Source organism: Miniopterus natalensis, chromosome 19 (assembly GCF_054644295.1).
Source record: "Miniopterus natalensis isolate mMinNat1 chromosome 19, mMinNat1.hap1, whole genome shotgun sequence".
Taxonomy (NCBI): domain Eukaryota; kingdom Metazoa; phylum Chordata; class Mammalia; order Chiroptera; family Miniopteridae; genus Miniopterus; species Miniopterus natalensis.
In genome coordinates, this window is record NC_142099.1 from 2,062,839 (window position 1) to 2,090,392 (window position 27,554).

Sequence of the window (27,554 nt, forward strand, 5' to 3'; positions counted from 1 at the left end):
CTTCAGCCCTCCCTAAAGATGATCATTTCGTGGCTGAAGGATGGGGCCTAGGAGTTGGCACTGATTTTTTTTACTTTTTTTCCTTTGCTTAATCCCCTCACCTTTTCGCCCAGCCCTCCTCCCCTCTGACCGCTGCCCATCTGTTCTCTGTACCCGAGTCTGTCTGTCTGTTTGTTAGTTTACCTTGTGCATTAGGTTCCACCTATGGGTGGAATCACACGGTCCTTGCCTTTCCCTGACTGGTGCATTTCACCTCATTGCCGAGGGCCCCGGGTCACAAGTGAGGCTGCCTGTTGGCGAGCACTGTGGCCGGGGCCTGTGGCCCCCGGGGAGGGTACTGCGGAGGGTGCCGGGGTCTCTGGGGCTGTCTAGCTGCACCGTGATGCAGCGTGCCCAGGAAATTTTAAAAATATCCAAGCACCCCAGTCCTGAAAACTATCAGGGAGAAATGAGAGTTTTTTAGCCCTGGTCTGTTTTATATGAAAACATTTTGTTCACCTTTGCGTGCAGATTTGCTTTTTTTTTTTTTCCATCCCCACACTTGAGGCAGAACAAACGAGGAAAGAGGGAAGAAATAAATGACTTGGGAGACCCCCGTGATCATCTGCTACCCGGCACCTGGACAAGCCCAGGGGTGCGCGTGGGTTTCTTACAGGCGGCCGGACGCGCTCGTCAGAAGCCCAGCGCGCCGCGGCAGATCTGTGCTCACCAGAAACACGGCGATGGAGACCCCCACCAGGAAGCCCGCGATCACGTCGGACCAGTGGTTGCGGTGCTCGGCCACTCTGTTGAGCCCGGTGAGGAAGGCCAAGCACATCAGGCCCAGGCACAGCACGGGCTTGGCGAGGCGCGTTCCTTTGGCCTTGACCGTGTTGGTGATGTACATCTGCGACAGAGGACAGAAGGGAGACACGGCTCTGACGGGCGTTTCCCGGTGCTCACCTTGGAGACGTGCATGTTCGGCGAAGGAAAGAAAGCAGCAGGCTCCCTGCAGCGCGGTTAGTGCAGGCAGCACTCAGTAATAACTTACTATTTTCAGACTCTAAAATTCTGCGTTATTACAGAGGGGTTTCCACCTGTTATTTCAGGTCCTCTGTTCCCCTTCCAAGATTTTCCGTAAATGGCTCAAGCAGACCGAGCTCGTAGGCGAAGGTAACCTCTTTTGTAACAGAGCGGATCAGGTGCCAGGAAATGACCTTGACCTTGAACTACATAGCCTCAGTTTAGGGGGTGCTTGATGACGGGAATTACGTGCTATGATTTTTTCCTACCTGTTAAGGCACTTAAAATGCAAGTATGCTTGACTCGGGCAGGCTCCTGGGAGATGAGGCATCGAACCATCACCCCTGGCTGAGCATGAGCTTGTTAGGTCCTGGTCACACGAGGGGAGGGCGGAGGTCAGGGGCTCCCGTCCCCCTTCAGGAGCCAGGTGGAGCCATTCCGCTCTGAGGGCCGGGGAGCTGAGGGAGCTCTCGCGATGATGGGCATCTCCGCTCGGGCCCGCCTGCGACTCTGGCCTGCATCGCGGTCTGACGGGCTCCCACAGTAAACTACTGGCAAATCCTCAAGACTCAAGGATCAACCATAACTGACAAGGACATTTTGAGCTAGTTCTACAGCAAGAGAACTTTCTAGAGAAAGAGGGCCCCTATCTCAGCCCTACCAGAGAACACCAGAGCGTGAGTAAGCAGCTAAGAGGCCTGGGTACGTCTACTAATGGTGCTAGTGCCAGTTTATGTGGACTGCACCGGGACAAATTTGTTTCCATGAGCCCTATTTAATCTCAAGACAAATATATCCTCAAATGGAAATGCTAATGGCTATATTTTTAATACAATCAATTCCCCACACAGAATCTCATGAGAGTCAACTGATTTAATTTTATTCACAGTACAAACAGCTATTATTAAAAATAAATTAAATGGCCCTGGCCGGTGTTACTGAGTTGTTAGAGTGTCGGCTGGCCCACCCAAGGGTCTCAGGTTCGGTTCCCAGTCAAGGGCACGCACCTGGGTTTCGGGTTTGCTCCTCCATCCCCGGTCAGGGCGCTCGCGGGAGGACAACCAGTCGCTGTGGCTCTCTCAGATCTATGTTTCTCTCTCTCTCTCCCCCTCTCCCTCCCACTCTCCCTGAAATCAGTAAGGACATATTTTTAAAATATATATATATATAATAATAATTGATTAATTAATTAAATGGGCTACAGAAAGCTGCTAATGGGGCTTCCACTGCGGGGAAGACGTCACTCCTGCGCAACAGGAGCACAAGGCTGGCGGGCGGTCCATACTCACTGTCAAGTACACGGCCGCGTAGACGCTGAGGGCCGCCTCCTTGGAGGGAAAGGTCTTCCTCGCCCTCATGATGAGCTCGGGGTTGCCGGTGCAGGCCTCCTCCCCGCTGATGAACTGGGTGAGCTGCTGGCAGCCCAGCGCCGTGTAGTTGGGCTGGCACAGGGCCAGGAAGTGGGGGGCCAGGTTCCCGGTCACCACCTGGCCCGCGTTCACGAAGATGTCCGTGGCGAACAGGCCGAACGTGTAGATTCCTGGAAGCAGACACAGCGAGTGACCCTCCGCCCCGGGTTTTGTGTCTCGGCTCACAGTAAGCCGGCGCGGGAATATGTTAGGAGCCATAACACAGTCATTCATCCGACCCCACACGGGGCTCCTCCACGCCTCCCGGGGTGCTCCCCGCGCTCTGGAGAGGCGGGCGTGCTGCACGCTCGCACCCTGAGCTGTCCGCCACGGGCCCCGTCTGTATGCGTGGCAGGTTTATAAGACTAGAGATGAAAGAAGAGCATATATTCTAAGCCGGTATTTGGTAAATGCAATTTTTTAGTTTCTTAAAGAATATGAAACATCCAAGTGTGGTTGCCTTTTCCTTAAAATAACAGGACAACCGAAGCGGCGTCTTACAATCTGGGAAACTGGTACGCCGTGTTTTTTTTTTTTTTTTTTTTTAACTTTTACTTTTTTATCCTAACTGAAGGATATGTTTTTTATTGATTTTTTAGAGAAAGAGGAGGGGGAGAGGAAGGAACATCGATGCGCGAGGGAAGCATCGATCCGTTGCCTCCGCACGCTGCCCATCGGGGGACCACGCCCGCAGCCTTCTGGTGTCCGGGACGGCGCTCCAACCAACTGAGCGGCCCGGTCAGGGCACCCTGTTTCTTTTTAAAGCTGAACTGAAACATTTCAAAACATAGATAACCTGATGTGTGCATACGGCTGAAATGCTGGTCGTTTTCAAGGTTAGCTTACACGCAAACACGGGGCCGGCGACAGCAAACGTACCCAGAAACCTCACGGTTCTCCGCACCAGGGGGTTTATGTAGCAGCAGTCTCCAGTTAGAATAGTTTTTTCCTGGTTTTCAAAATCCCTGGTGGCTAGTTGCAGGCAAAACACCGCAGTCTCTCCAACTATTATCTTGCAACAAAAGAAAAAAGTTAAAGAAAGTTAGAATTTAACCAGTATAAATGTGGGACATTTAAAAAATTAAAAAAATTTAAAAAAGGTGCTTCGAGTAATAACAATCTCACTAAAAGCACTGAACCACATCTGCTTAACCAAACCCTGTTATTATATATAACCTAATTCCTACGCGTATAACCCATGTTTCTCTCAATGCAACAGAGTATAAAACTGATAAGTTACGAATACAAGTGGACTAGGACACTTGTGTCTTAAAAGACTGTTAAACATGCTGGGAACATACCCTAAGAATCCTGAAACACCCATCAGAAAGAACAGATGCACCCCTATGTTTATAGCCCTGTAATTTACAGCAGCCAAGGCCTAGAAACAGCCCACACGCCCACCAGCAGATGAGTGGATAGAAAATCTGTGGGACATTCACACCGTGGAAGACTACGCAGCTGTGAAAAAGAAGGAACCTCTGCCCTTTGAGGCCGCAGGGAGGGACCCGGGGAGCATTACGCCCAGTGAAATAAGCCAGGCAGAGAAAGACAAGCACCACACGCTCTCACTCACATGTGGAATCTAATGAACAGAATAAACTGACGAATGAAATAGAAACAGAGGCCACCGGTGATGGTGGCGAAGGCCACACGTGCAATAACGTCAGTATTAAACGTTTTTTAATTTAAAAAAAAAAAATGAAATATGCCAAGGACTTTTGCTTTAAGGAAGCATTCGCTCTAGAGAGACTCAGAGACAGGAAGGGTCCTGAGAGCACCCGGCAGCTCACGCTCGGCTCTGGGCTCCGCATCTACTGCACGCGTCACTACGGCTCAAACACAAGAGACCACCAGGGATACAACCTCCCTGCCAATACAGACTCTACACAAAGCAGCCTAGTGAATGAATAAGGGAGTTTAGGGTTAGGGCCCACTGAGCACTGAGTGTGCACATGGGACCCAACCTGGTGTTCTGGTTGATGGATGGATTGATTGACTTGAGAGAGAGAAACAATGATCAGCTGCCTCCAACCAGGGATCGAACCTGCAACCTAGATATGTGCCCTGACTGGGAATCGAACCCACCACCTCCTGGTGTATGAACGACACTCCAAACAACTGAGCCGCCCGGCCGGGGCTGTGTGTTCTCTCTGCCACACTCTTGCAGAAGGGGAACCGTCGTCTTCAGCCCCATCTAAGCAGGGTGATCAGGTCCAACCCTCCAGGGCCCGAGGAGAGAGCACAGGGTGGAGCGGTGCACCCGGCGTGTTTGCTCTGAGCACCGCAAAGGCGCACCTGTCTCTCCTGGACGGCACAGGAGTGTGGACACCTGAACCTGTCTCTCCCGGACGGCGCAGGAGTGTGGATGCCAGAACCTGTCTCTCCCGGACGGCACAGGAGTGTGGACACCTGAACCTGTCTCTCCCGGACGGCGCAGGGAGTGTGGACACCTGAACCTGTCTCTCCCGGACGGCGCAGGAGTGTGGACGCCTGAACCTGTCTCTCCCGGACGGCGCAGGAGTGTGGACACCTGAACCTGTCTCTCCCGGACGGCCCAGGGAGTGTGGACGCCAGGACCTGTCTCTCCCGGACGGCGCAGGGAGTGTGGACACCTGAACCTGTCTCTCCCGGACGGCGCAGGAGTGTGGACACCAGAACCTGTCTCTCCCGGACGGCACAGGAGTGTGGACACCTGAACCTGTCTCTCCCGGACGGCGCAGGGAGTGTGGACACCTGAACCTGTCTCTCCCGGACGGCGCAGGAGTGTGGACACCTGAACCTGTCTCTCCCGGACGGCGCAGGAGTGTGGACACCTGAACCTGTCTCTCCCGGACGGCGCAGGAGTGTGGACACCTGAACCTGTCTCTCCCGGACGGCGCAGGAGTGTGGACACCTGAACCTGTCTCTCCCGGACGGCGCAGGAGTGTGGACACCTGAACCTGTCTCTCCCGGACGGCGCAGGAGTGTGGACACCTGAACCTGTCTCTCCCGGACGGCGCAGGGAGTGTGGACGCCAGGACCTGTCTCTCCCGGACGGCGCAGGGAGTGTGGACGCCAGGACCTGTCTCTCCCGGACGGCGCAGGGAGTGTGGACGCCAGGACCTGTCTCTCCCGGACGGCGCAGGGAGTGTGGACGCCAGGACCTGTCTCTCCCGGACGGCACAGGAGTGTGGACACCTGAACCTGTCTCTCCCGGACGGCACAGGAGTGTGGACGCCTGAACCTGTCTCTCCCGGACGGCACAGGAGTGTGGACGCCAGAACCTGGGAGCATGGGGCTGAGTCCCAGCTTTCCCTCTTACTCGCTGAACGACCTCACTAAGGCACAGAATTTCTCTTTGCCTCAGTGTCCTCAGCAATAAGACAATAGAAATAATGCCATGAGGGGCGGTTGGGAAGATTAAAGGAGTTAACTGTTATCAAGTCCTCAGAAGAGGAACAGTACTGAGAAAACGCGATGCAAACACCGGCCATTAGATGACCGTGAAGATCCGTCCAACTCAGGCCTGTGGCGGGGTAGTGCTCGGGGTGAGGGAACCTGGGGTGCCATGGACGGGATGCGGAGCTTAGGAGCTGAGATGGTGGGAAAGTCCCGACACTGATCTTGGGGGGGGGGGGCCAGCATTTGGACCCGGAAAAGGCAGCATGGTCTGTCTCACAGCACGGCCCAGGCTTACAAGCTGTGGGCATTCCTTATTTTCTTTAATGATGAGAAGCTTGTGGAAACGATTTAAAAGCCTCTCCCCTAATTAAAATAAATGCTGCTCATTAAACTTTCCACGGTGCTCATCCCTTGCCCAGCCATTCATATAAACGCAGTGAGCATAAGCTATAAGAAAAATGAATTCAATAGCCTTGTAACACAAACTCGTCTGGGGTCCTTGCAGTTTTTAATTTTAATACGTAAGGTGACATTCTCCATGCTCATGAATCTACTGTAGGGCAGCACTGTTATCACGGACCTGCCATTCCTCAAAGGAGCTAACTCATAATTAATAAAAGCTTAACACTTAATAAAAGCAGGAGGCTGTTAGCTTGCCTTCCAGCTCTCCTGAAATACTGGTGTAATGCCACGTTTGACGTTGAGTGACAGTCCTTCGTATGTATTTTATAAAGTGCTTTGACTCCATTCCTGCAGCAATCTTTGCTGATGGGTGAATATAACATTAACGCTGGAATCGCACTGCCAGGGTCTGACTGGGCCTGCCGTTTGTCAGCTGTGAGGCCTCAGTTTCCTCATCTGTAAAAAGAGATGAAAATACCGACCTCGTGGGGCGGTTATGAGCTGGACCTAATCAAATTAGTGTATGTGAAGTGTTTAGACCAGTAGCTGGCCCATATTCATTGGTATATCCCCCCTTTTCAAATGACAAAGGGCACATATTTATAAAATTATATCATCGATATGCGTGTATCATAGGGATAAATTCAGGGCCTTTGGGATAACAAATAGCCCGTTTCCTAAAGTACATTTCCCATTACATACTGGGAACCCTTAAACTGGCTTGCTTAATAAATTCACCGAGTCAGAGCCGTTAAGGTTCCACATTTAAATTATAATTGTACCTTTTCTGAATGCACTGCGAGCAGTAAGCCGGAATGTCGCACTCATACCAAATATAAATGAGGCCAGGCTGCAGAATGAGCTCATTTCCAAGACGCAGCTCATTCATTTATTTTTGGGGTTTCAATCACGCTGGTCTCTGTACCCCATCATCAAGCATGTTTAATGGCTCCGTGAAGTATAAGGGTTTCCTGTGCAATCAACATCGCCTCTTCCCGGGAAAGAGTTTTAAAAATAAAGTCCTCCAATGTCGAGGCGTTTTGGGATTTGTTTTCAGGAAAAATGAATGGCCTTAAAAGACACTGGCTCTGGCAGCCTGTTTAAAGTGGAGAGAAATGAAAGCCAAGGAAATCGGAAGGAGATGGCCCCCAGGGAAAGATGTGTGATGGATTTGGATTTGCAGGGAATACAATGTCTGCTTTCCTGGCAGCACCGTCCCATCAAAAGCCTATTTTCACGAAAAGGAGAGCGTCAGCTGAGGTCACAGATTTAGTCTATTGAATGCATCTTTCCTTAAGGCGGGTAGGGCACGTGGAGGTGACCGGGAGTTCAGTCCAACAGAATCTTACATTTTGGTACAGAAAAAAATCTTAATCACACAGCAGCACAGATCTTTGAAACTAGAAAGAAAAAGAGTTAAGTTACTGTCCGCTACGAGACACCCAAGCAGGTCCGTGGGGAGTCGGGCTCTTCTGAGCCAGAGGACAGAATGGTGCCCTTTTGGCCCTGGAGCATCTGCTGGTGCACCAGAGTTGAGGGTTTGATAACTCGTCAAGGGCATGCACCTCGGTTGCAGGTTCCATCGCCGGTGCTGGGCGCTATACAGCACATTTCAAAACCGCAACCTTCTCACCTGTGGTTTATCCTATTCCACAGTTGGCAGATATTTTGAGAATTCTGCCATTTAATAGCAAAAGGTGAATTTGTAACAAACAGATCATTAAAATCCTATGAACATTTGAGTTCAATGAATGTATGACTCAGCGAACCCAGGAGTTGATGAATATAGGACTCGAGAGCCTGGGGAAAAGATTTTCCTTCCAAAGTCAACCAGACACAATTCCATGTAATGAGCAATTCTGAGGACAGTTTGCTGGCCAAGAGTTCCCGGTGTCTATTAAAATCTCAATTATGCTTTCTTTCAAAAATCTTAACGATAATCTCCCCAGATGAACTGAAGCAAAACAGTATTGAAATGAACCTGTTATGTGCAGCACTGATCATTTTAAAGGCTTAGATAATACCAGTATTTATAATTCATGACATAATTAGAATAGTCAAGGGAATTTAAATCCTTCACATCCTGGAGTAAAACTAAACTCCTGTTTATTAAACACTGATTGAACCCAAACTCGTAGGTAGCAAGTTTGCCGAATCCAGGTTAGCTGTGGGTCTTCCCCACAGAGCCTTGGTCTCCTTCAGCTACCAACCTGCTCTGACCGCCGAGCTCCTCGGGTGGCCGGGCCAGCCTTGGCCTCAAGGACCGAAGCTCGGTCAAGTCCTGAGGGCCCCGCCCATGACGGATGTCCGCCTGGGTGTGTGATGTTTCCTCCCGCGGAAGACAGAGGGGCCTCCTAATAGGGGTGGGTGCTTTGAAACAGGCGTTCAGAGGCTCACGGAAGACATCTCCTCCTGCCAGACACGGTCATGGTTGCAGGTGACTCCTAGAGCACGGTGGCCCCTGTGCAGCCACGAGAGGGGCCAGCCCAGAGCAGAGTGGACACAGGTGATGGCCGAGGGGGAAGGGAAGAGAAACCTGCCCCTCCGACCTGTTGTTCGGGTGCTGAATGAGTTCCTTCGAGCCACCCAGGTTTGGCAGTGCCTGTTCCGTGACATAATACGTCTCCCCCTTATTGTGTAAATGGTTAAGTCAGCAATTTTTTATTCTTTACAGATGAAAGCAGTCTGATTAATACAAAAAATAAAGCCTGGAGCTTGCGAAGTACTATGAAGTACGAAAAATTTTTTTAAAGATTTTTTATTGATTTTTAGAGAGAGGAGAAGGGAGAGAAAGAGAGAAAGAGAAACATTGATGTGGGAGGGAAGCATCGACCCGCTGCCTCTTGCACGCCCCCTGCTGGGGACTGAACCCGCAGCCCGGGCATGTGCCCTGACCCTTCGGAGCACCGGGCGACGCCCAGCCAACTGAGCCGCACCGGCCAGGGCTGGAGGGCGAAGTTTTAAACGTGGGAGTAACTACATGTAAATACCAAGAACCGCAACACGGCGCTGGTGGGTGTGGGGGCTGGGAGCAGGAAGGGCTGCCACCCACTGGCGATGGCGGGTGGGGAGGGAGAAGGGGAACCTCCCAAAAGCTGAAGCTCCTCGGAGGGTGCGGGGCCTGGAAGGGCAGGGCTATGCTTCCCGCAAGCAAAACTGAATGGTGCAGACGGGGGAAGGCGGAGAAGGGACCAGGAGAGCTCTGTACGTGGGGCGACGGGAGATTCTCAGGGTGAAGCGGGAGCTTAGCGATCCTGGTATCAAGGCCGCGGGAACAGTCCGGACTGACCAGGCACGCCGGGCCATCAGGTGACCACGAGTATAGGACAAGAGAACATAAATGCAGTCTCCAAGGGGGGAGCTCGGGACGTCCTGGAGGGACAGCCGCCAGCCCCACGTGGCTGGGATGCAGACCAGCCCCGGGGAGGTCATCTGGGGCCGGGATGTGAATGCCTCGGTGCCTCAGCGCGCTCACGGCGGGAAAGCTACGCAATCCCTGGGCAGGGGAGCGGGGCGACCGGACCCGCACAGGAGGAAAACCCATCTGGAAGCAGGGGGACCGGCAAGAGGGGCGAGGCGCCGGGCGAGCAGCTGCCGGTCTGACCCTCTCTGGGGAATGAGCGGGACCCGAAGTGGGGGGCACTGCAGGTAATGAGGCCAGAAGGGCAGGAGGCGAGAAGGCTGAGGGTAAATACTGAGGTGGCCTGCGTGGGGGTGGGGAGCGCGAGGAGGACCAAAGGGCTCACACCGATTGGTTCCCTCCAGCACGTGCTCCCAGCAAGGCCGGGAGTGGAACCCCCAACCCAGGTGCGTGCCCTTGACCAGAATCCAACCTATGACCCGGGGCGCGCAGGCCGGCGCTCTAACCACGGAGCCGCGACGGCAGGGCTGCCCACAGGTCTTCACACCAGCCGCAAAGGACTTCACGAGCAGCGGCTGAGAGCACCAGGGACGGGTTCTAACCTGAGCTCGGCCGTGTCCAGGCCGCAGGACTGTGAGCAAACCTAATTTTCCTGAGCCTGGGTTGTATCTCGTCTAGCGATCGGTGAGCCATCCTGGGAGTGACAGAGCCTTACGCAACCTCCGGGGGCCGGCTGCCTGCTGCCGTCCGGCCTCGCGCCCTGTCACTGGCTGATGAATGCCCAACGGACCAGGGCAGGCCGCTCCCGCGCGGGCAGCTCCCGGGCAGAGTCTGGTCCCACAGCCAGGCCTGCTTAATCCCATTACCTCGCGTCTGTTGTTCGGACTCTGCTGGACCCGTTTCCAGCCCCCACTGATGCCTGCTGGGAAGGGCTCCTGGCCGGGGTGCTGGGGATCCTGACACGGACTGTGCCCCCCCCCCGGGGGGGCTCCTCTCACCACCTGCTGTCCTCTCCACCCGGCAGCCGCCCCTCACTCAGCAGTGCCCGCCCCCATCTCTCCACCTCCGCCCTGCCTCCCAGTGTCCCAGTTCCCGGGCTCAGCGCTGGGTCTGTGGCCAAGTGACTGTCTACTCGAGCCGCGTGCCAGATGCCATCCTCGCCTTGGCCTCCTTAGTCCTAAATGCACCCCCAGCTCCCCAGGCTCCGTGACCAAATCCACGTCAGGTGCCAGGTGACTCTAGACCCCTTTTCTCTCGGGAAAACACAAGCCTGCATTTGCGGCTGGTGGAATCTCCCACCCCATCTCCGCCTCTACCTTCAGCGCCGCGGTTCCCCCTCGCCGCGCATTAGCCCGGCGCTTTCACACGCTTCCTCTGCAGCCTGCGGTGCGTTCTCTCACTCGAATTCCTTTACATTCTCCCTTCTGCGTGAATGAAGCCGAGACACTACCTCCTTCACATCATAAAACGTGTGCACATCCAAGGAACTCAGTCACAGCTTGCCTGTGTCAAAGCCGGTCTTAGGTACCCTTGAAAGTCATTTCCCGGGAAGGGAAGCCTCAATCAGGTGGCTACGTTTAGAAGGACAGAGCATCCTGCAAAAAGCAACCACATTTAATCCTTAATACCCGTAGACTGGAAAGTCAGAGTCTCACCCACGGAGACGAGCACTGTTCTCATTCACACACATTTCAATCCACAGTTTCTGAAAGAATCGGAACAGCGTGTCCCCAGATTTCTGGAGCAACATGCAAGTGCGTTTCCCTTTCATTTCCAATTTGTACTCAGGAGACCGAAGACACTTACTGCACAGGTGAGCACACCTGTGGTGCTATTTAGAAAATGCAAGTCAGGCTGACCTCATTATAGAGGCAAAACAGAGCAACAGTCCCAAAAATATCCTTCGCAATTTAAATTCTAACTGTGCGCGCGTGAGCTTTCACAACTGTACAAATATTGACCTTTTAGCATTGTTCATGCTGGAAAATAAGGCTTAAAAACCATACAGTATGCATGTCACTGGATCAACCTTTTTTTTAAAAAAAAAATCCTTATCCAAGGATATGTTTTACTGATTTTAGGGGCGGGGGGAGAGAGAGGGAGAGAGAAGAAAAACATTGATGTGAGAGAGAAATATCGACCGGTTGCCTCCCGTATGCACCCCCCCCCGGGGGATAGAACCCACAACCTAGGTATACGCCCGGACCCGGAATCGAACCGGAGACCTCTCTGTACAAGGGATGACACCCAGCCAACGGGGCCACACGGGCCAGGGCGCCTGGTTTTTGATGACTACACGGAGGAATTAATTCCTGGAAACCTTGGGCCCTGTGCGTGAACGAGGCCGCTAGCAGGCAGAGCTGCCTGACCCCGTTTGATCGGGGAGGGACTAACGCGCACCTGTTTGCTCTTTCACCCTCCCTGGGAAATCCTGAAGGTCAACGGAGAGGTTCCGTGAACGATAAAATCCCGCTTTCGTTCTCCCAGTTCCCCCGAAGTTCACGGAGGTCCTGACGTTCGCTGCCCGAGAGGCACCGAGCCTCTCTTTACCCGTCGACGTCATCCTGCCGAGTCCCCCTACTTTTAATCACTCTCGGGGGGAGGAAACTCTCCTAAGAGATGGTTCCCTGCCTTGAGTCAACTGCCTCAGCTCCCGATCCGTGATTACTAATGAAAAGGCGCAGAGCGTGACTCAGAGGCCCTGGCAGCACCTGACTCACCGCACTCAGAAACGCCCCAGCCCTCTGGTCCCACTCGGGACGCCCGCCGGGAGACGCGTCCCGACTCGCCGCAGCGACCGCGGGTGTGAAACGGACGGGGGGTTCCACTGACAGCACAGAAAGGAAGGCGCTGCGCTCTTTAAACCGACCAACGTGTTGTTTTTGGTAAAAAGTGAGGAAAACAGGACTGCAATATAGAAAACGTCTGGGGAAATGAGTCAGCGGTTACAGGGGGGAACTATGAAGGTTTTAACGATTTTCAAAACAGAACGACAGATGTCTGAAACAGTCTCCATTTGGAGTAAATAAGATTTATTTCGAACTACGTTTTACCTAAGGTTAATTAAATGTAAATATCAAATGGGTGTACATGGGGGAACTATCTGAAAATGGGTAACTGGGAAGTGAAGCAAAGCGTTCAAGGCTTGGGTTTTGGGGAAATGATTGGACTTTATCACCCGAGTACCTATGAATGGGCAGTGCACCTAAATAGATTTTATCATGAAAAATAACAATGCCTAGGAAATTCACAAGGGTCTTAAAGAATAAAGAGTAACCAAAGTCATGGAACTTCTGCTTCTCTAACTCCGTTCCCACAAAACACACCAACAGCTACATCTGCCACGCGAAAGGCGCTCTATCGGCCCTTCGTGGTGAGCGCGAAACTTTTCCGTCGACCGTATGAAGTCACAGGAAAAGAAACCCTCGGAATCACATGCTCGCCATGGCCTCTCCGGGCTAACACCGCGATGCAGAGAGACACGCCGGGGGCGGTCTTGTCCCCTCCAGAAGACGGCAGGAAACTGGGCCTGGGGGCAAGGACCGGCCCTGTTAAGACGGCACTGGAGCCGCTCGGCCCCGACTGCTGCGTCCTCGCTGCGGGGCTCGGGCTGAGTGCTTTACGCTTCCTGAGCTCAGTGTCCCACCTGTAAGCTGAGATGACAACAGGGCCTCCCTCCAAAGCTGTCGCGAGGATTAAACTAATTAATACGGGCACAGCACTGACAAGATGCCTGGCATATACCAGGTGCCCATGTAGGTGAACTCTCTGTGTAACGGCTCGTTAGCATGGTCTTGGGCAAGTCCCTTAATCTCTCTGGCCAGTCACTTGAAAATGAAGAGGTAAACTAAAGGAGCCCTGGCCGGGTGGCCCAGTTGGTTGGAGCATCACCTCCTACACTAAAAGGTTGTGGGTTCGAACTCTGGTTGGGGCGTGTACAGGAGGCAACGACTGATGTCTCTCTCCCTCTCTCTCTCTGCTCTCTCGGATCAGTAAACACATCCAATGTCCCAGCTGCAAAGAGGCAAGTTCTCTGACCTGAACTCACACATCTCTTCCAGAAAAGCAGCAGAGCGTCTCCTGGCTTCCTGCGTCCAAACCTAACCCGAGAGTGAAAGGGGACCCGAGTCGCCATGAGACAGGAGCCCGGGAGGAGTTACAAGGGGCTCTTTGTCCAAGGCCAAAAGGGTCGTCCTGCAGGTTTGACTAAGTCTCTTCTTTCACGCCGGCGACAGCAAACCCAGCGCCGCAGGAGCACACGTGGAGGAGGGGTCCTTGTCACCAACGTGACGATCTCGCCTTGCTCCCTAACTGGAGATGTCAAGAGTTCACGGTAAACGACGGGCCAGGCCCAGGCGCCCGCCATCTCCACCCGAGACGCCCGCGCTGGCGTGTGAGGACGCGGCACTCTGCTCGGGGGAGGGGTCTGGGATTGTAAACTGCGGCTCAGCGCCAACCGCGCTTCTGCGGCCCCGGGGTGAGAAAAACTGGAAATCGGGATAAAAAGTCTCGAAAGAAAAGTACAGTTTCTGCCGCACTGCCGGAAGCACCCCGATAAAAAGGGCGATCGTCGCACTGGAAACGCCGCGCGCGGCACACTCAGCGCCGCGGTGGGGTCGTATCTACACCATCCCGCGGCCTGCCGGCTGCGCTGAGACCTCCGGAGCCTCGTTTCCTGTCGCTGCTCTGGGAGACCTGGAGCAGGGGAGGCCGGCTTTGCTCCGGGTTTGGGGCTTCGGAGCAAGTCGAGTAGCCCCTTTCATCCTTACTTTCAAGGTAAGAGACCTCGGAAGGCGCCCAGATACTCGCTCAGGGAAAGAGGAATGAGGGGGAAGGAGGGAGGGGGTCCTGGGTAGTCACCAGCATTCGATCAGAAGGGTCCCACTCCGACGAGGCTGCTGCAAGTCTTCGCTGTCTGGCTGTTAATTAACAATTGATTTAATTAGCATCGCAAATATTTAAAAAATGATTTTTTTATTGATGAAAGTAGCGACTTTTAATTAGCCTGACGAACGCTAAAAATGGACTCTCTATTGGTGCAATTACAGATTTTCAAGCTTCGTGGGTGCACTGAGATAGTCTGGAGACAGCTCCCACCCTGGAGGGAACAAGGCGTAAGACTGGGTGGGGCCTGTCACCTTTACCACTGGCTCTCTCTCGAGGGACCTAGGGGACAGCCATTGGCCCAGGAGGGTTTCTGCTCGAAGCCTGTCAGCCTGAGGACACAGAGCCCCAAGGAACTGGCAGCACCTTTCGCTCAGGGTTTCGTGCACTTAATACATTAAATATTCAATACAAAACAGGGCACATGGGCCACTCTGCCTGCTTTAGTGAATGGTTATTAAGTAACTATGCCCAGCAGAATCTGGTCATTATAATCTCATCACAAACTTCAATTGGTGTCTGGAAAACATTATCTACCAAAAATAACCAGAGAATCGAATATGATGAAACTGGCCTGAGTCAGATTGCAACACCCTGACTCTGAGATGCTCAAGTCCAGTGATGGGACCATGAACAGAAATAAGAACCAGATAAGGTTATTTTAAAGCCATAATTTGTGAAAGAGACGAAGGGATCATAGAGGAAAATGAAGTCATTTCATCCAGGGTATCCAACAGATCGGCTCAGAGGAGTTGATGCTGGGTCTGGAAGGATACAGCAGAATGTTCCGAAAACTGTGGGTGTTTTGGGGGGGACATTCTAGATATTAGAAGCAAAGGAGATAAAAATGTATTCATACAAAAAAATTACAAATTTATTATACATATAAACTATACACAAACACTACACACACACACATTCTCTCTTTGAGAAATGTCCACCAAAAGACTGTGTTTAGAGTTTTAAATATACCTGGTCTACAAAAAAAAAAAATCTCTATGATTCTGTTTTAGTGATTTTACTGACAGTGATTCTCAAACTACATCTGTCATAATATGACTGAAAAAGTAACCGGCCTGCTGAGTGAGAACGGCATCCTCAGAAATCGTTTCAATAGGACTGAATATAGAACTTCATCTCACATGTTTTAAAATATCTTCCATCAGAATAATATTCCTTATGATTCCCCAAAGTCTGTTCCAAGGATCCTCCCAGGTCGGGGTTAAGGTCACCGCTCACATCAGCACTCACCCTCCCCACCGGGTTGGACAGGGAAGTTGAGGCAGGAAGGTCAGGTTCTCTGGGCGATTCTCCTGGTGGTAGGAACCAGTGAAGTTTGATCTTTGAACACAGATGTTAAATTCCCCTTTTTCCTGTCCGATTGCATCTGTGTCTGTACGTCAGCAAGCACACGGGTGCTGCAAAGAGCCCATGGATGTATTATCAACTGCTTTAACCCTCCCTGTCTTCTGGGAATGCCACCCTTTGAGCGAGGAATAAAATCAGTGGGAGCACTGGACGCGAAGTAATAGCTTCAGGTCCTAGATGTGTCGTTTAGCAACTGGAGCGAAAGAAAGTCTGAAGATCCCCTGACGGGTTACCGCAGGGGCGATCTGAGAGGGTGGGTGTCACAGCAAATGGTTCTCCTTGCTCACTCAACGGACGCGATAAACACACCCAATGTCCTTCCACTGCACACGATTGATAAACATCATCGGCATCTATGCTGGGAAAACAGCCAGCACTGGCTGAGGCTGAGACACACGCTTACACCGGATTCTCATAAGGCTCCGCGCTGATTAACCTCACAAGGAAACGGGGTTGGAGACACAATTCCACGCGCGCCGTCTGAGCTCCTGGAGCGCAGTGAGCGGCCTACTCACTATATGACCCAAGTCATAGCAAGTACCCGGGACACGGAAGATGTGTCATCACCATCCAAAACTTTTGCAAGGAATGTCTTTTTGGCACAGTGCAAATTTAAGAATTAATCTGATACAATCCATGCTTAACAGATATTAACACTGTTCCCTGGAACCATTATTTCTCTCAAATGAGTGGGATGATTCTGGATAATAATCTTGACGATACTCCGAGCTTATCAAAATATTTTGAGAAACAACATTGGGCACTGGAGGGACACTCTGTCATAATGAGTTAGGGACCATTTCCTGCTGTTGACTTTTTAGTTTGTTTTTGTGATTCTTCCTACAGGATGCTCTGAATAAGGGGATTTTTCTCCACCTCAGAGTGTGTGCGTGGGACTGGCTAAGCCGTGCTACGAGCGGTGGGGACAATCTCCAACGCCCAGGGGGCTTCGTGACCCATGTACTCTGCTCACATTGTGTTTTCCTCGCATGTATGAAGTGGCTGATGGTCTCCAAAGAGCATTCTCATCACTTGCTTCTCCCAACAGCTCGGAAAGGTAGGAAGAAATAAGTCAACATCTTTTCAGATAAGAAGGCAGGCTCGGAGAAGCCACCGGGATGCACAGCGGGGATGGGGTGGGGGAGATGGGAGAGGAGAAGGGAGGGGAAAGAAGCCGAGGGGGAGGGAGGGGCAGGGAGGGGGGTGGGCCTGCTGGGTGTGAGTCCTGGGCCTCTGCTCTCTCCTCCATCCCCATCTCCTTCTCAGTGTGCAAAGGGGGGGAATACATGGAAAGAAACAAAGGGATGCAGGGAGGAAAGGAGACTGTGGATGGCTATATACCAATGAGAAAGTCTAAGTGAACAAGGTCCAAAGAGGCCCGGGAGGGGCCCAGAGAGATTCACAGACCCTCGAGATGAGCTCTTAACTTTCAGGGAACCTTGGTCATCTCTGCCAGTCCGATAAGGCCCTGGAGACTCTGACAACAAAACCGCATATACACATACATGGGGCGTTTTACACACAACCGCGGCGTGTTCGCTGTGCCCCCTCTAGCGCTAGGTCCCGTTACGCGCGCCTCGGGAGGAGAGGCCCCGGGCTCTCCCGGCGCGGTGTTTGCTGGCCTGGAGCCCAGGTGGTCCCCCGCAGGTGCAGGTGCCCGGTGACTGTGCCCCAGAGACAGGAAGCGCCCGCAGATCAGAACCGTCTCAGAACCCCTCCTGCTGGCTCCCACCTCCCGCAGCACCTCAGGCGTCAAGGGGAACAAGCAGCACAGCTCCCTGCACCGCATCCTGAACCATTACCTGCGGGCACCCAGAGCTTCCCCCAACCCGGGACCACCGAAGCAGTGGCTCTGGCCCTCCGTCTCCGCGCCCAGAGGGAGTTTCCCGGGGACGCGGACATCCAGGGTCAGCGCTGTCCCTGAGGCTCAGGCCTGCCCTGCTGCTCCGAGCTGGGCTTCTCTCCTGGCCCTAGCTCTCCGAGGAAGGACGGTCCAGCTCTATCTCCTTCAAACCACCTGGGCTGCGCTGAGGTTTCAGGAGCCACCGGCTCCGAATCTGGGAAGCGGAAACCACTGTCTTCGCCAGTTCTCGCAGCCAGTGGAAACCAAACACCCCTAATCGGCATCTCTAAATTCTGAACGTGGTGCCCCAGCTAATGCTACACAGATCCAACCGAACAGCGTGAGTTTTCAAAGAATTCCCGAACCATGTCATCTTCTTAAATGAGCCCAAATTACAGGTGTTCTCTGAAAACACAACTGAAATAATATTTCACAACATAAAATGGACTTGGGAAGAAAGAGTTTAAAATCACCTCATGGATATTTTAATAAGAGAGGAGCCCGACACTACTGTCCCCAACATCTCCTAAAACACCACCCATCAGACAACGTCCCGACGTGACTCAGTTCCACACGAATTGAGGAAAACCCTCAGCCTGGCCCTCCAGGGCGCATCGCCGAGGCCGAGCCTCCCCCTGCAGCCATGTACCCGCTGTGTTCCCCGAACTCCGCTCTTACAGACGGCACAGACCCTCGCTGTCTCCAGAGCACAGCCTGCACTTTCCGCTGCTAGTGGCATTCATGTCGCTGCGGCCGCAACGTCCTGACTCAGACTCCCTTCGGCCTCTCCTTCGAGTCCCATCTCAAATGCTCCATGTCCTTCGGAAGCCCCTCCTCGCCCCTCCAAATGAAAACGATCTCGTCGAGTTCCCAGGCACCAGAGGCCTTTGTGTGACATGCCTACGCACGCTCATGAAGTACCTATGAACCTTCTATGAAGATGACTTCCATCACGGCCTTTGCCTGTTTTCCTGGTTGGGCTGCAGACTCCTTAGGGCCAGGCAGCCTGATCGCTCCCTCGTAACCTCCTCTGCCTGACACGCTGCTTGCAACACAGAATCCGTAAACATTTACTGAACTGTTATTTTATTAACGATGCTAATGAGACAGTGATTCTTGCAGATTATCAACTATGGGCCAAGGGTGGTATTGCTATATTCAACCTAATTTAATATTCGAAATCCTGTGACTGAGGAAATTGAGGCTTAAGGAGCTTAAGTAACTTATCCAAGGTCACCCAGCTGTCCAAGGTCACCCAGTTGCTCAAGGTCACCCAGCAAGTAACATACCCAACTGTTCACACAGCACGATGGACTTTGGATCTGCGTCCAAATTTGTTTATAGACTCCAACCTGGTCCCCAAGTTACCACCATGTAAAAGCAATAACATTGAAAAAAATATATTGATTTCAATTCTTAGATACATACGTTTAGCAAGCATGAAGCAACGCCTTAGCTTGTGGTAGCGAGAAGAGCTGCTTTCCAAAATGAACCTAGGCCATCAGCAATGAGTCTCAAAGGTTACACACTACACATGATGAAGAACCTGCATCGCCACAGCCCAGGAAACGTAAGCCATGGAGAGGGAGGCGTTGGAGGCATGTTTGAAAGGGTGACGCCTCCAAATGAGTCTGCCTATAGTAACAGAAGAAGCAAAGGCTTGGCAGAGATTAGAATTCCGGGCGGAGCATGTTTAGCCCTGGCCCTTGGGCAAATTACCTTTCTAAGTCTCATTTTCCCAAGTGATAGGTGACAATAATAACTGCTTTCATTGATAATGCAAATGCTGGATGGGTATAAGGCATGCAACTCAAACGGTGATGACAGCCCTGCCATCGTAATAGTATTTTCGTGGGAGTGACTGTGCCACGCCAGTGTCCTTGAGCAACATGGAGCTGCCATCACTGGTCCCAGCTTTTCTCACTGTCCACAGTACTCTCCACAGAGCAGAGGGGAGCCTCCAGGTCCCAACCTTCCTTCCTCTGCGCACTGACTCCCAGCTCTCTCTCTGGGACCTAAAGAAACAGTCAGACATGAAACCAAGCTGGCTCTTCCCCTGACGCCCGCCCATCGGCCCCCTCTGGTCTCGCTTCAGAAGCGGTGGATGTACAGTGGCCTCTGGCACCAGTCTCAGGGGCGCACAAGCACCACAGCTTTCAGGTGCTCCTGGTCCTTGGGGTCCTCGTGGTCACAGGAGAGAATGTCTCCTGGGAGGGGTGCTCTGCAGGTACCTGGGGCGGTGGCCACTCAGAGCCCTGCACTCAGTAATGACTGACCGGTTCCCCTTCCCCTCCGCAGTTCCCCCAAAGGGGCCGGTAATCACAATCTCTGGGCCACTAGTCAGTGTCTCTAACTGGCACCGGCCACCATGGAGGGGCGGGTAGGATCTGGAAAGTGCTCTTATTTCTATAAAACACAGAACAGCAACGACCGAGGGAAGACTTACAGACATTGTTGATTACAGAGCAGACGAAAGCAGTGTCCTGAAAGTAGCAGGCTTTTTTCTTAAAAAACAACAACAAAAAACCCTGTGCTGTTCAGTCTCCTGGAAAACACGTGCCCGGGAACCCAACAGCTGCAGCAACAGCCTCAAGGAAAAGCGATTTTTTTGTTGCCTTTCCAGCGGAGGCAAGAGAAACACAATCCTGAGGCTGGATTTGGGGTTCTGGCACATGCTAGCAAATCCCAATGGCCACAAAAGGAAACATTCCCCGAGCAAGCGGCCTGCGGGTGCTCACACCTTAAGCAGGCGCTGGGAAGTCAGCCACCGCCCGGCCGCGAGAAACAAAGTTACTCTGAGCTCGGCAACAACTTCCTGGGTTTGCTCCTGGAATTCCCAGAGGTGCCTGAGGCACTTGTCATTATTTTGTCAATTATTAAATGATTTCCCCTAAAATCAAAGAAAACATGACTATCCAAACCTAATAGATATAACAGATGCTCCCAACAGTCACGCCTGTGATTTACAGATTCAGCCACGGACAGTAACACTTCCCTCTTCATTTTTAATTTCCGACTTGTTATCTGCTCTCTGTCCAGGGAGGAAGGAAGGGGGGGCAAGAACCCCCACAGGATGGGAACCTCCGGCACTTCAACAGTATCACAGGAACCATGTTTTCTCAAGAAACACCACCAGTTCTCCTACCTACAACTCCGCGTCCTGGTCACATATGTGGGCTATTCTATGATTGTTACTGTAACAGTGACCTATGTATATGCGCGCACGTGTGTCCGTATAGACACACACAGCCCGTGAACCAACAGGCACGCTCAGCGAGGCTGCTGCGGGGAAGGGCTTGCTGCCCGCGGAGGGGCGCAGCCCTGAATCCACGCGGGGATTGAGGCACCGCGGCTGCTGTGGGCAGGCGCCGAGCTGAGCCTCTCCATTTAGGACCCTGTTCCCTGTTCTCTGTTCTCTCAGAGACGCGGTCCTGTCCGCCCCCTGGTCAGCTGGTCCCGCTGGCACTTTCATTGTCCCGGCAGGAGGTGGTGAAAGGGGAACCGGGAGTTCCTGACCCGGGAACCGGGAGTCCCCTCCACACCCCAGCAATTGATCCCCTGCTGTCCCTGTCGCTGGGACTCACCTTCCCGTGGCAATCTGGGCGCAAGGCCACCGAGCCCATGGAGTCAAGATGCACCCCAGTGGCTCACCCCCACCGCCAGGCCCAGGCCCCGACCCCCACCCAAGCACCTCGGACAGCCCCTCCGACCCCTCCCCCACTCCGTCGCCCGACACTGCAGCGGCCGCAGGGGTGCGGGGTGGCGCGTGGGGGAGGTACAAGGGGGCCTCCTCCGCACCCACCCTGACGCGCCCTAGATGTCCTCTGGGGAGGGGGCCGCCCGCAGCTGGGAGGCACCCGGGAGGCAAAGGCGGCGGCGCCCGGCCCTCGGCGGGGCCTCCACCCCGAAGAAGGGCGCGGGCGCGGGCGCGGGCGGGCGCCGGGCTTACCACGAGCACGGGGACCCCGGCGGCCAGCGAGTAGAGGAGCGCGGGCGGCACGGCGCTGCTGTCCTCCGGGCCGGGGTAGGGCTTGCGGTAGGCGCTGTCGTGGCAGAAGAAGCCCTGCACATTCACGGCGAACGTGTCCGTGTACTCGAAGTAGTACGCCAGCATCACGGTGCCTGCCATGATCACCATCTGGAAATAGAGCATGCTGCTGGGGAGCGCCGCGGCCGGCGGGGGCATGCAGCTCGGGGCGCCAGCAGCCGCGCGCGGGCGGGCGGGCGGGCGGGCGGGCGCGCGGAGGAGGCGCCGCGGGGCCGGGCTGCGAGGCGCGGCGGGCGGCGGAGGCGGCTACCGGACGGGCCCCCGCTCCCCTCCCCGCCCCCTGCCCTCCGCAAGCGCCGCCCGCCCGGGCGCGGGGTCGCGCGGGAGGGCGGGGAGTCCCGGACGCGGGAGCATCCGCGGCGCAGAGGCGCCGGTCAAGCCCCCAGGCCGGCGCGGAGGAGGCGGCGTCGGCGGAGCGGCGGCCGCAGCCCGGACAGCGACACCTGCGCCCCTCGGAGGGCGCACGCGGCGGAGCCCGGTTAGCTCCTCGCGGGGAGAAAACCCAGAACGGGGGGAGGGGGGCGCGGGCGGGGAGGCGGCAGGGAAGGAGCTGCAGGGAACTCCCCTCCGAGGCAGCCGCCGGGCGGTTAGGGAACCCGCACCGCGCCGGGGAGGACGAAGCGTGCACGCGTCTGCGGAGCGCAAACGCCGCCGAAGCGCCCAGTGGCGGCGGCCGTGCGGCGACTGTCAGCCGGCGCCCCCTCGGCTGGCTCGGCCCCGCGCGGGACCCACGCCCGGCGCTGGTTTCCGGGCGCCGGGGGGGAAATCACCCCAGGGGCCTGGGGATGCCGAGCCCCTGCCTCCCCGCCAGCTCCAGGGCTCTGCGCAGGGCTCCCCCTCGCCGTCTCCTGCTCGGCGGCCCCTCGCCCCGCCTGCCCATCCTGCGTCTCCCATTCCGAGCGGCTGGTGAGACAGGCCAGGGCCGCTCCGGGCGCCCGGCGGGGCAGCTGCCAGGGGGGAAGGGCCCTTTGGCTCCTCTCGCTGGTCCCTGAGTCCCCGGGAACGGCCCGACTCCCCCTGGGCAGGGAGCCGAGACAGGCGGGCGCGCACCGCATGCATACGGAACATGCATACAGAACATGCACGGGGGACGCGCCCTGCGTGGGCGGACACGCGTGGGCGGGGAAGGCGCTGTGGAACCGCACAGGTGTGCCGAGCCCGGCTCGTGAGGCCGTGCGGGTCCCTGTCTTGCACGACAAGTTTAAACAGCAGGCCTGGGGGGCAGGGGCCCCAGAGCCTGACACTCACAGCTCACCCCCCACCCCCTCCATGTGCAGGAGGCAGGGGGGTGGAAATATCCCCAGGGTCCTGCCCTTCCTAAGATAACGGGCTGTATGTAGCTCAGTGATTTTTGGAGGCGGGCCTTTGTCATCAGCAAAAAGCAACACTGTTAGACTAAAAAGGTCATTTAAATGTGGCAGGTGAGTGGTAGTTTGAGGACACGCCTCCGATGGCCGGGTGAACTCCTTCAGCGTGGGCACCTAACCCTCGGCGCTGTTTATGACCGTCGTTTAATAGCCGCTGACCACGCGTTTACCGGATGGGTGACGCGGCGCAACACTTGCAATAAGCAGTTTGGGGCCGTGGGAGGAAACTGCTCCTAAGTGGACCCCAGCGGCTGCCGGTGATATGGTAACATTATGCCAGGCAGACGGTAGGGCTGCTACAAAGTGTCATGGTTTATTTCTCCATTCAGAAGATCATTCTAAGGCAGTTTAAACTGCTCCTCTGGTTCTACACAGGACTCCCCCAAACCTTCCGACTTAATGGAATGTTTGGAAGAACGCTGTTCATTTTTAAGGGTAGTTCTCACCCATACCTTTGGATTAAGGAGAGTCTAATGTAGCTAATGTAGTCAAGCTAATGAAAACATGCATAATTTTCTAAATGAAAATGCATCGTAATGCCTTGTGGATGTGGTGAGTGCCCAGCACAGTTCCAGCAGCAAAGCGGGGTCCCTGCCTGCCCTGCTCACTGCTCTGTCCCCGGGGGGAGCACCGCATGGCAGGCACCCTGTAGGTGTTCAAGAAGCATCCGTTGAGTAAATCAATGAACTTGCTCCTCCGAGAACAACAGGGGAGTGTTTTCACGTATAAAATTGGTGTCACGGGTTAGGAATCCCAATCTCCACGTCCCCAGGTAAACGCAGTCTGCACGCTCACACGGCACCCTGACACGCAAGGCACGGGTCAGTGTAGAGAGGCCGCTCCGGAGCTGCCTCGGTTCACAGCCCAGCTCTGCCACTTAGCAGCTCTGCAAACCTGGGCCAGGTGCCTGACCCCTTTCTGCTGAGTTTCATCACCTTTGCGAGGCTGGTACGAGGTTCATCACAGTTAATTATCCAGCACAGAATGAGCTCCTTTATTGTGTTGAAATCCTGTGAAATTTAACTCCTAGCCGTAAATGCACCTCTCCTGCCTTAACCGGGGCGTGCTGGCCTCCACCCCAGTCCCGTCCTTGCTTTACTGCTTGCGAAACGGCCCTGGGGGTGTCCATGCTTCCACCCGCGTATACGGTTTTCTATAGATTTGTGCACATCCCGTCTCCTCTCCCGGATGCTAGCCCATCCGGGAAGAAGACTTCACCTCCCCTCAGAATTCTCAGTGTCCCCATCATTTGTTCATATTCGGTGACCAAACGTTGTTGTTGGATGACTCATGGTTGGCTAACGATCCATCCCTGAGATGGAAGTTAGCTCGCGTTATAAAGGTGCCATCGCTGAACTGAGCCTCCATGAATATTTTAGCAGGTTGGTTACTCACAAATGGGGCGAAGCGGAGGAAAGAGCCTGAGCTGCGTGTGTGCCTGTGGGCTGGTTGCTTTACCTTCTCAAGCCTGCACTTTGGGGACAAAATGAACTAATCTTTCTTATCTCTGGGCTTAGTTTCACAATTAAATGAGAATATGTAGAGTACTTGGCGTAATGAAGGTCCTTATTAGCGTGTTTCTTCATTTTATTTTTATTTTTTTATCTTCACCCAAGGATATGTGTGTTTTTTATTGATTTTAGAGAGGGAGGAAGGGCGGGGGGGGGAGAGAAACATTGATGGGTTGACCCTGTACACGCCCTGACTGGGGATTGAACCCAAAAGCCAGGTGTGTGCGGGGACCGGGGATCGAGCCTGCAGCCTTTTGGTGCATGGGACACTCCAAGCAACTGAGCCACCCAGCCAGGGCCGACCTCTTATCATTGACATCACAGCACACTGCTTCCTCGCGGAATGCCTTCAGAGCCTGATGTAGGAGGTAGCTATTTTCTCAAGGAAACGGGAAGAAAAACAGCTATTAGAGTAATTTGTCTATCTGTCTTTCAGGTGCCGCTGTAAGGGGGTATTTACCCCAAAGGCCAGATGCGTCTGACCGGGACAAGTGGAACTTGTCTTCAGCTAGAATAGTTATCAAAACAGAACCACAGAGCACGTGGTTTATTCGAGAACCTAGTTATATACAGTTCACCGAAGGTATGGGCATGGCATTGCCAGACTAAGGAAAAGAGCCCAGATTTATAAAAATATTAAACCTGGGAAAGAATAGAACAACGTAACTAATATGTTATCAACTGAATACGCCTATATTAAAATTAAAATTTTAAATTATTAGTCAGAACATGCTGATAATTACCGACTGGAGCATGCTCTTGTGGCCACGCCGGTCACTAGCCTCCTTGACTCCCAGGTCGCTCACCTGTGAAACTGGGTTAGTAAATCTTTACAAAGACATTGAAAGGCCCACATTTATAAAACACTTCGTAAACCTTAAAGCATTGGGCAAATCCGTATTGCAGGACATGTTAGAGCCAGGAGGAGGGAATCCCTAGTCTGGGTGGGTCCTGGATTTTCTCCCCAGCGCTGAGTGCCAACCCCAAAAACTCAGACTGATCGCTGCCTGGTCTGTTTCCACGTCAGGGAATATTGATTTGTTCGCCATATGTTTCAATGATATAAAACATAACATCAGGGGATGCTTCACAGTGTGCAGGACCCCTGAGAGCCACTCTGCCCAGTGAGTAAGGGAAACAACCTGGGGCTCCGTCAGCAGGATGACAGTGAAGCCCAAGGGCCAAGCTCAGCAGACCTGAGTTCACAGCCTTGCTCGGCAGCTTCATAATTATGGGATCGTGGCCAACTCGTTGCAATCTCTCAGTCCCAACACTATCCTAACGATGTTGCCTACGTCGCCGTGACGTAGCGCAGGGCCCAGGCCCACCGACTACATGGCAGCTACGGCGATCGCTGCTCTCCAGCACCCGGGTGTATCACTCCCGCCACCGCTGGCTCGGCAGCGGGTCCACGGATCCATTCGGAAAGGTGCCTGCGGCAGTCCCTCTGAGCTGTAACGTCACGGTACCTGGAGACACCTGGAAGCCATCGCTGTGCTGTGATCAACGAGGACCGTCCTAAACAAAACCACCCGTCCCGCTGTGCTGCGGAACTCACGGGGCAAACCGTGCTGGTGACAGCTGCAGGCCCCCTGTCGAAAGTGAACGCCCGTCGGCGTGGGTTTGGTTGTCCTTCAGTGAACTGGGTCATGATGGAAACAGAGAGAGAGCGGAAACTAGACGCTCAGAATGGCTCTTCGTGGTCGTAGGCGGACCATTATCAACGACGAGGTTGGAATCAGGTGATTTTCAAAATGCTAGTGTTTTGTGAGGGCTTGAATTTCCCTGCCCTAAATTTCATCCTACTTAAGTGGATTACTAAATTACTGGACTTTTTCCCCCTGAGAGTTTACAACTATAAGCAAGGAAGATAATTTGGGGTTAAGGAAAGAAAATAATGTCTTAATTGCTGACTTGGAAGATACCGAAGAGTGGAACACGTTACCCTTAAATGGAACTAGTTACATAATATCCGGCTCTGAAAGGAAGTCGGGGAAGCGCAACATAGTATTGCTTATTGCTTTGTTTTCTGATGATCCCTGTGGCTTATTAAACCCGGTGTGATTAGTCATATTTCATTATATCAGTCATATCCTTATAATCAATGCTTCCATGGGTAACGGTGGCCTCGATGTAATGCGATACATAATGAAACGATGACTTGCTTTAATTTTTTTGGCTCTTATAGATCTCCAATAAAAATAGAACATGAATAGAAAAACCTTAATTAACTTCACAGAAGTCTCATAAAGGAGAAGGGTATCCTGGGGAACCACTGCTTTTATTAACAGAAACCTTCTACGTGTTTTTGCCCCGACTATTAAATTAGCCATCCATTTTTTCTGAATAGATTCCATCTTTCCTCGGTGATCTGACACAGCCATTATCTCGAAGCTCGGTTATTACTGTCCATTACTATAGTGATGCGACTTAGGAGACTGGCTTTTGTCCTTACGGATGGTAGGATACGGTCTGGACGTTTTGTAGGGACAAAAGCCTGAGACAGGTTTTTGTTTTCTCGAGAGAAATAGGGCTGTGTTTTCCTCGCGCCTCTCTGACCCTCACGACGACGCCAGTGCACGGGAGAGATGTGACGTCATCGGTCCTGGTGGGACTGTCCCCGAGAGGCGGCCCTGGAATACCTCCACGGGGCCTGGGCCACTCACCTGGGGCCTGCAGGGCGTGTGGAGCCCAGTTTGCAGGACTCGGGTTCTTAATCACCTGTTTTCATTTCTGCAGCAGCGTGAAGGAAGCTGCGCCGAGGGGCAGAGTTTTCGGTGGTTAGTGGGCCTGGCAGTGAGACCACAGGCTTGAGGGGCAGATGCCCCACGTCCCTTTGACATGCGACCGTCCAGCTTAGCTGCTGGACCAGAACTGGGAGGCCCGGGGGGACCGGGGATGGGCACCTGCTTCGGCCTGGGCTGCCGTTTGTGTTTTCACAGCTCTGGAGGCCGCACGTGCTGGCGGGGCCGGGT

General features: G+C 53.7%; 1 protein-coding gene across 3 annotated transcripts in view; it reads right to left on the reverse strand.

Moving 5' to 3' along the window:
* Positions 1-21,839, reverse strand: part of PLPPR5 (phospholipid phosphatase related 5) — a 32,879-nt gene extending 11,040 nt beyond the window's left edge. For all 3 annotated transcript variants that reach the window (XM_087828100.1, XM_087828099.1, XM_087828098.1), the window contains exons 1-4: positions 21,603-21,839; positions 3,291-3,423; positions 2,292-2,542; positions 710-886 (exon numbers count right to left, since the gene is read on the reverse strand). In XM_087828100.1, the coding sequence (XP_087684226.1) occupies positions 710-886; positions 2,292-2,542; positions 3,291-3,423; positions 21,603-21,839 (798 nt within the window). The remainder of the gene's footprint in view (positions 1-709; positions 887-2,291; positions 2,543-3,290; positions 3,424-21,602) is intronic.
* Positions 21,840-27,554: the final 5,715 nt, after the last annotated feature.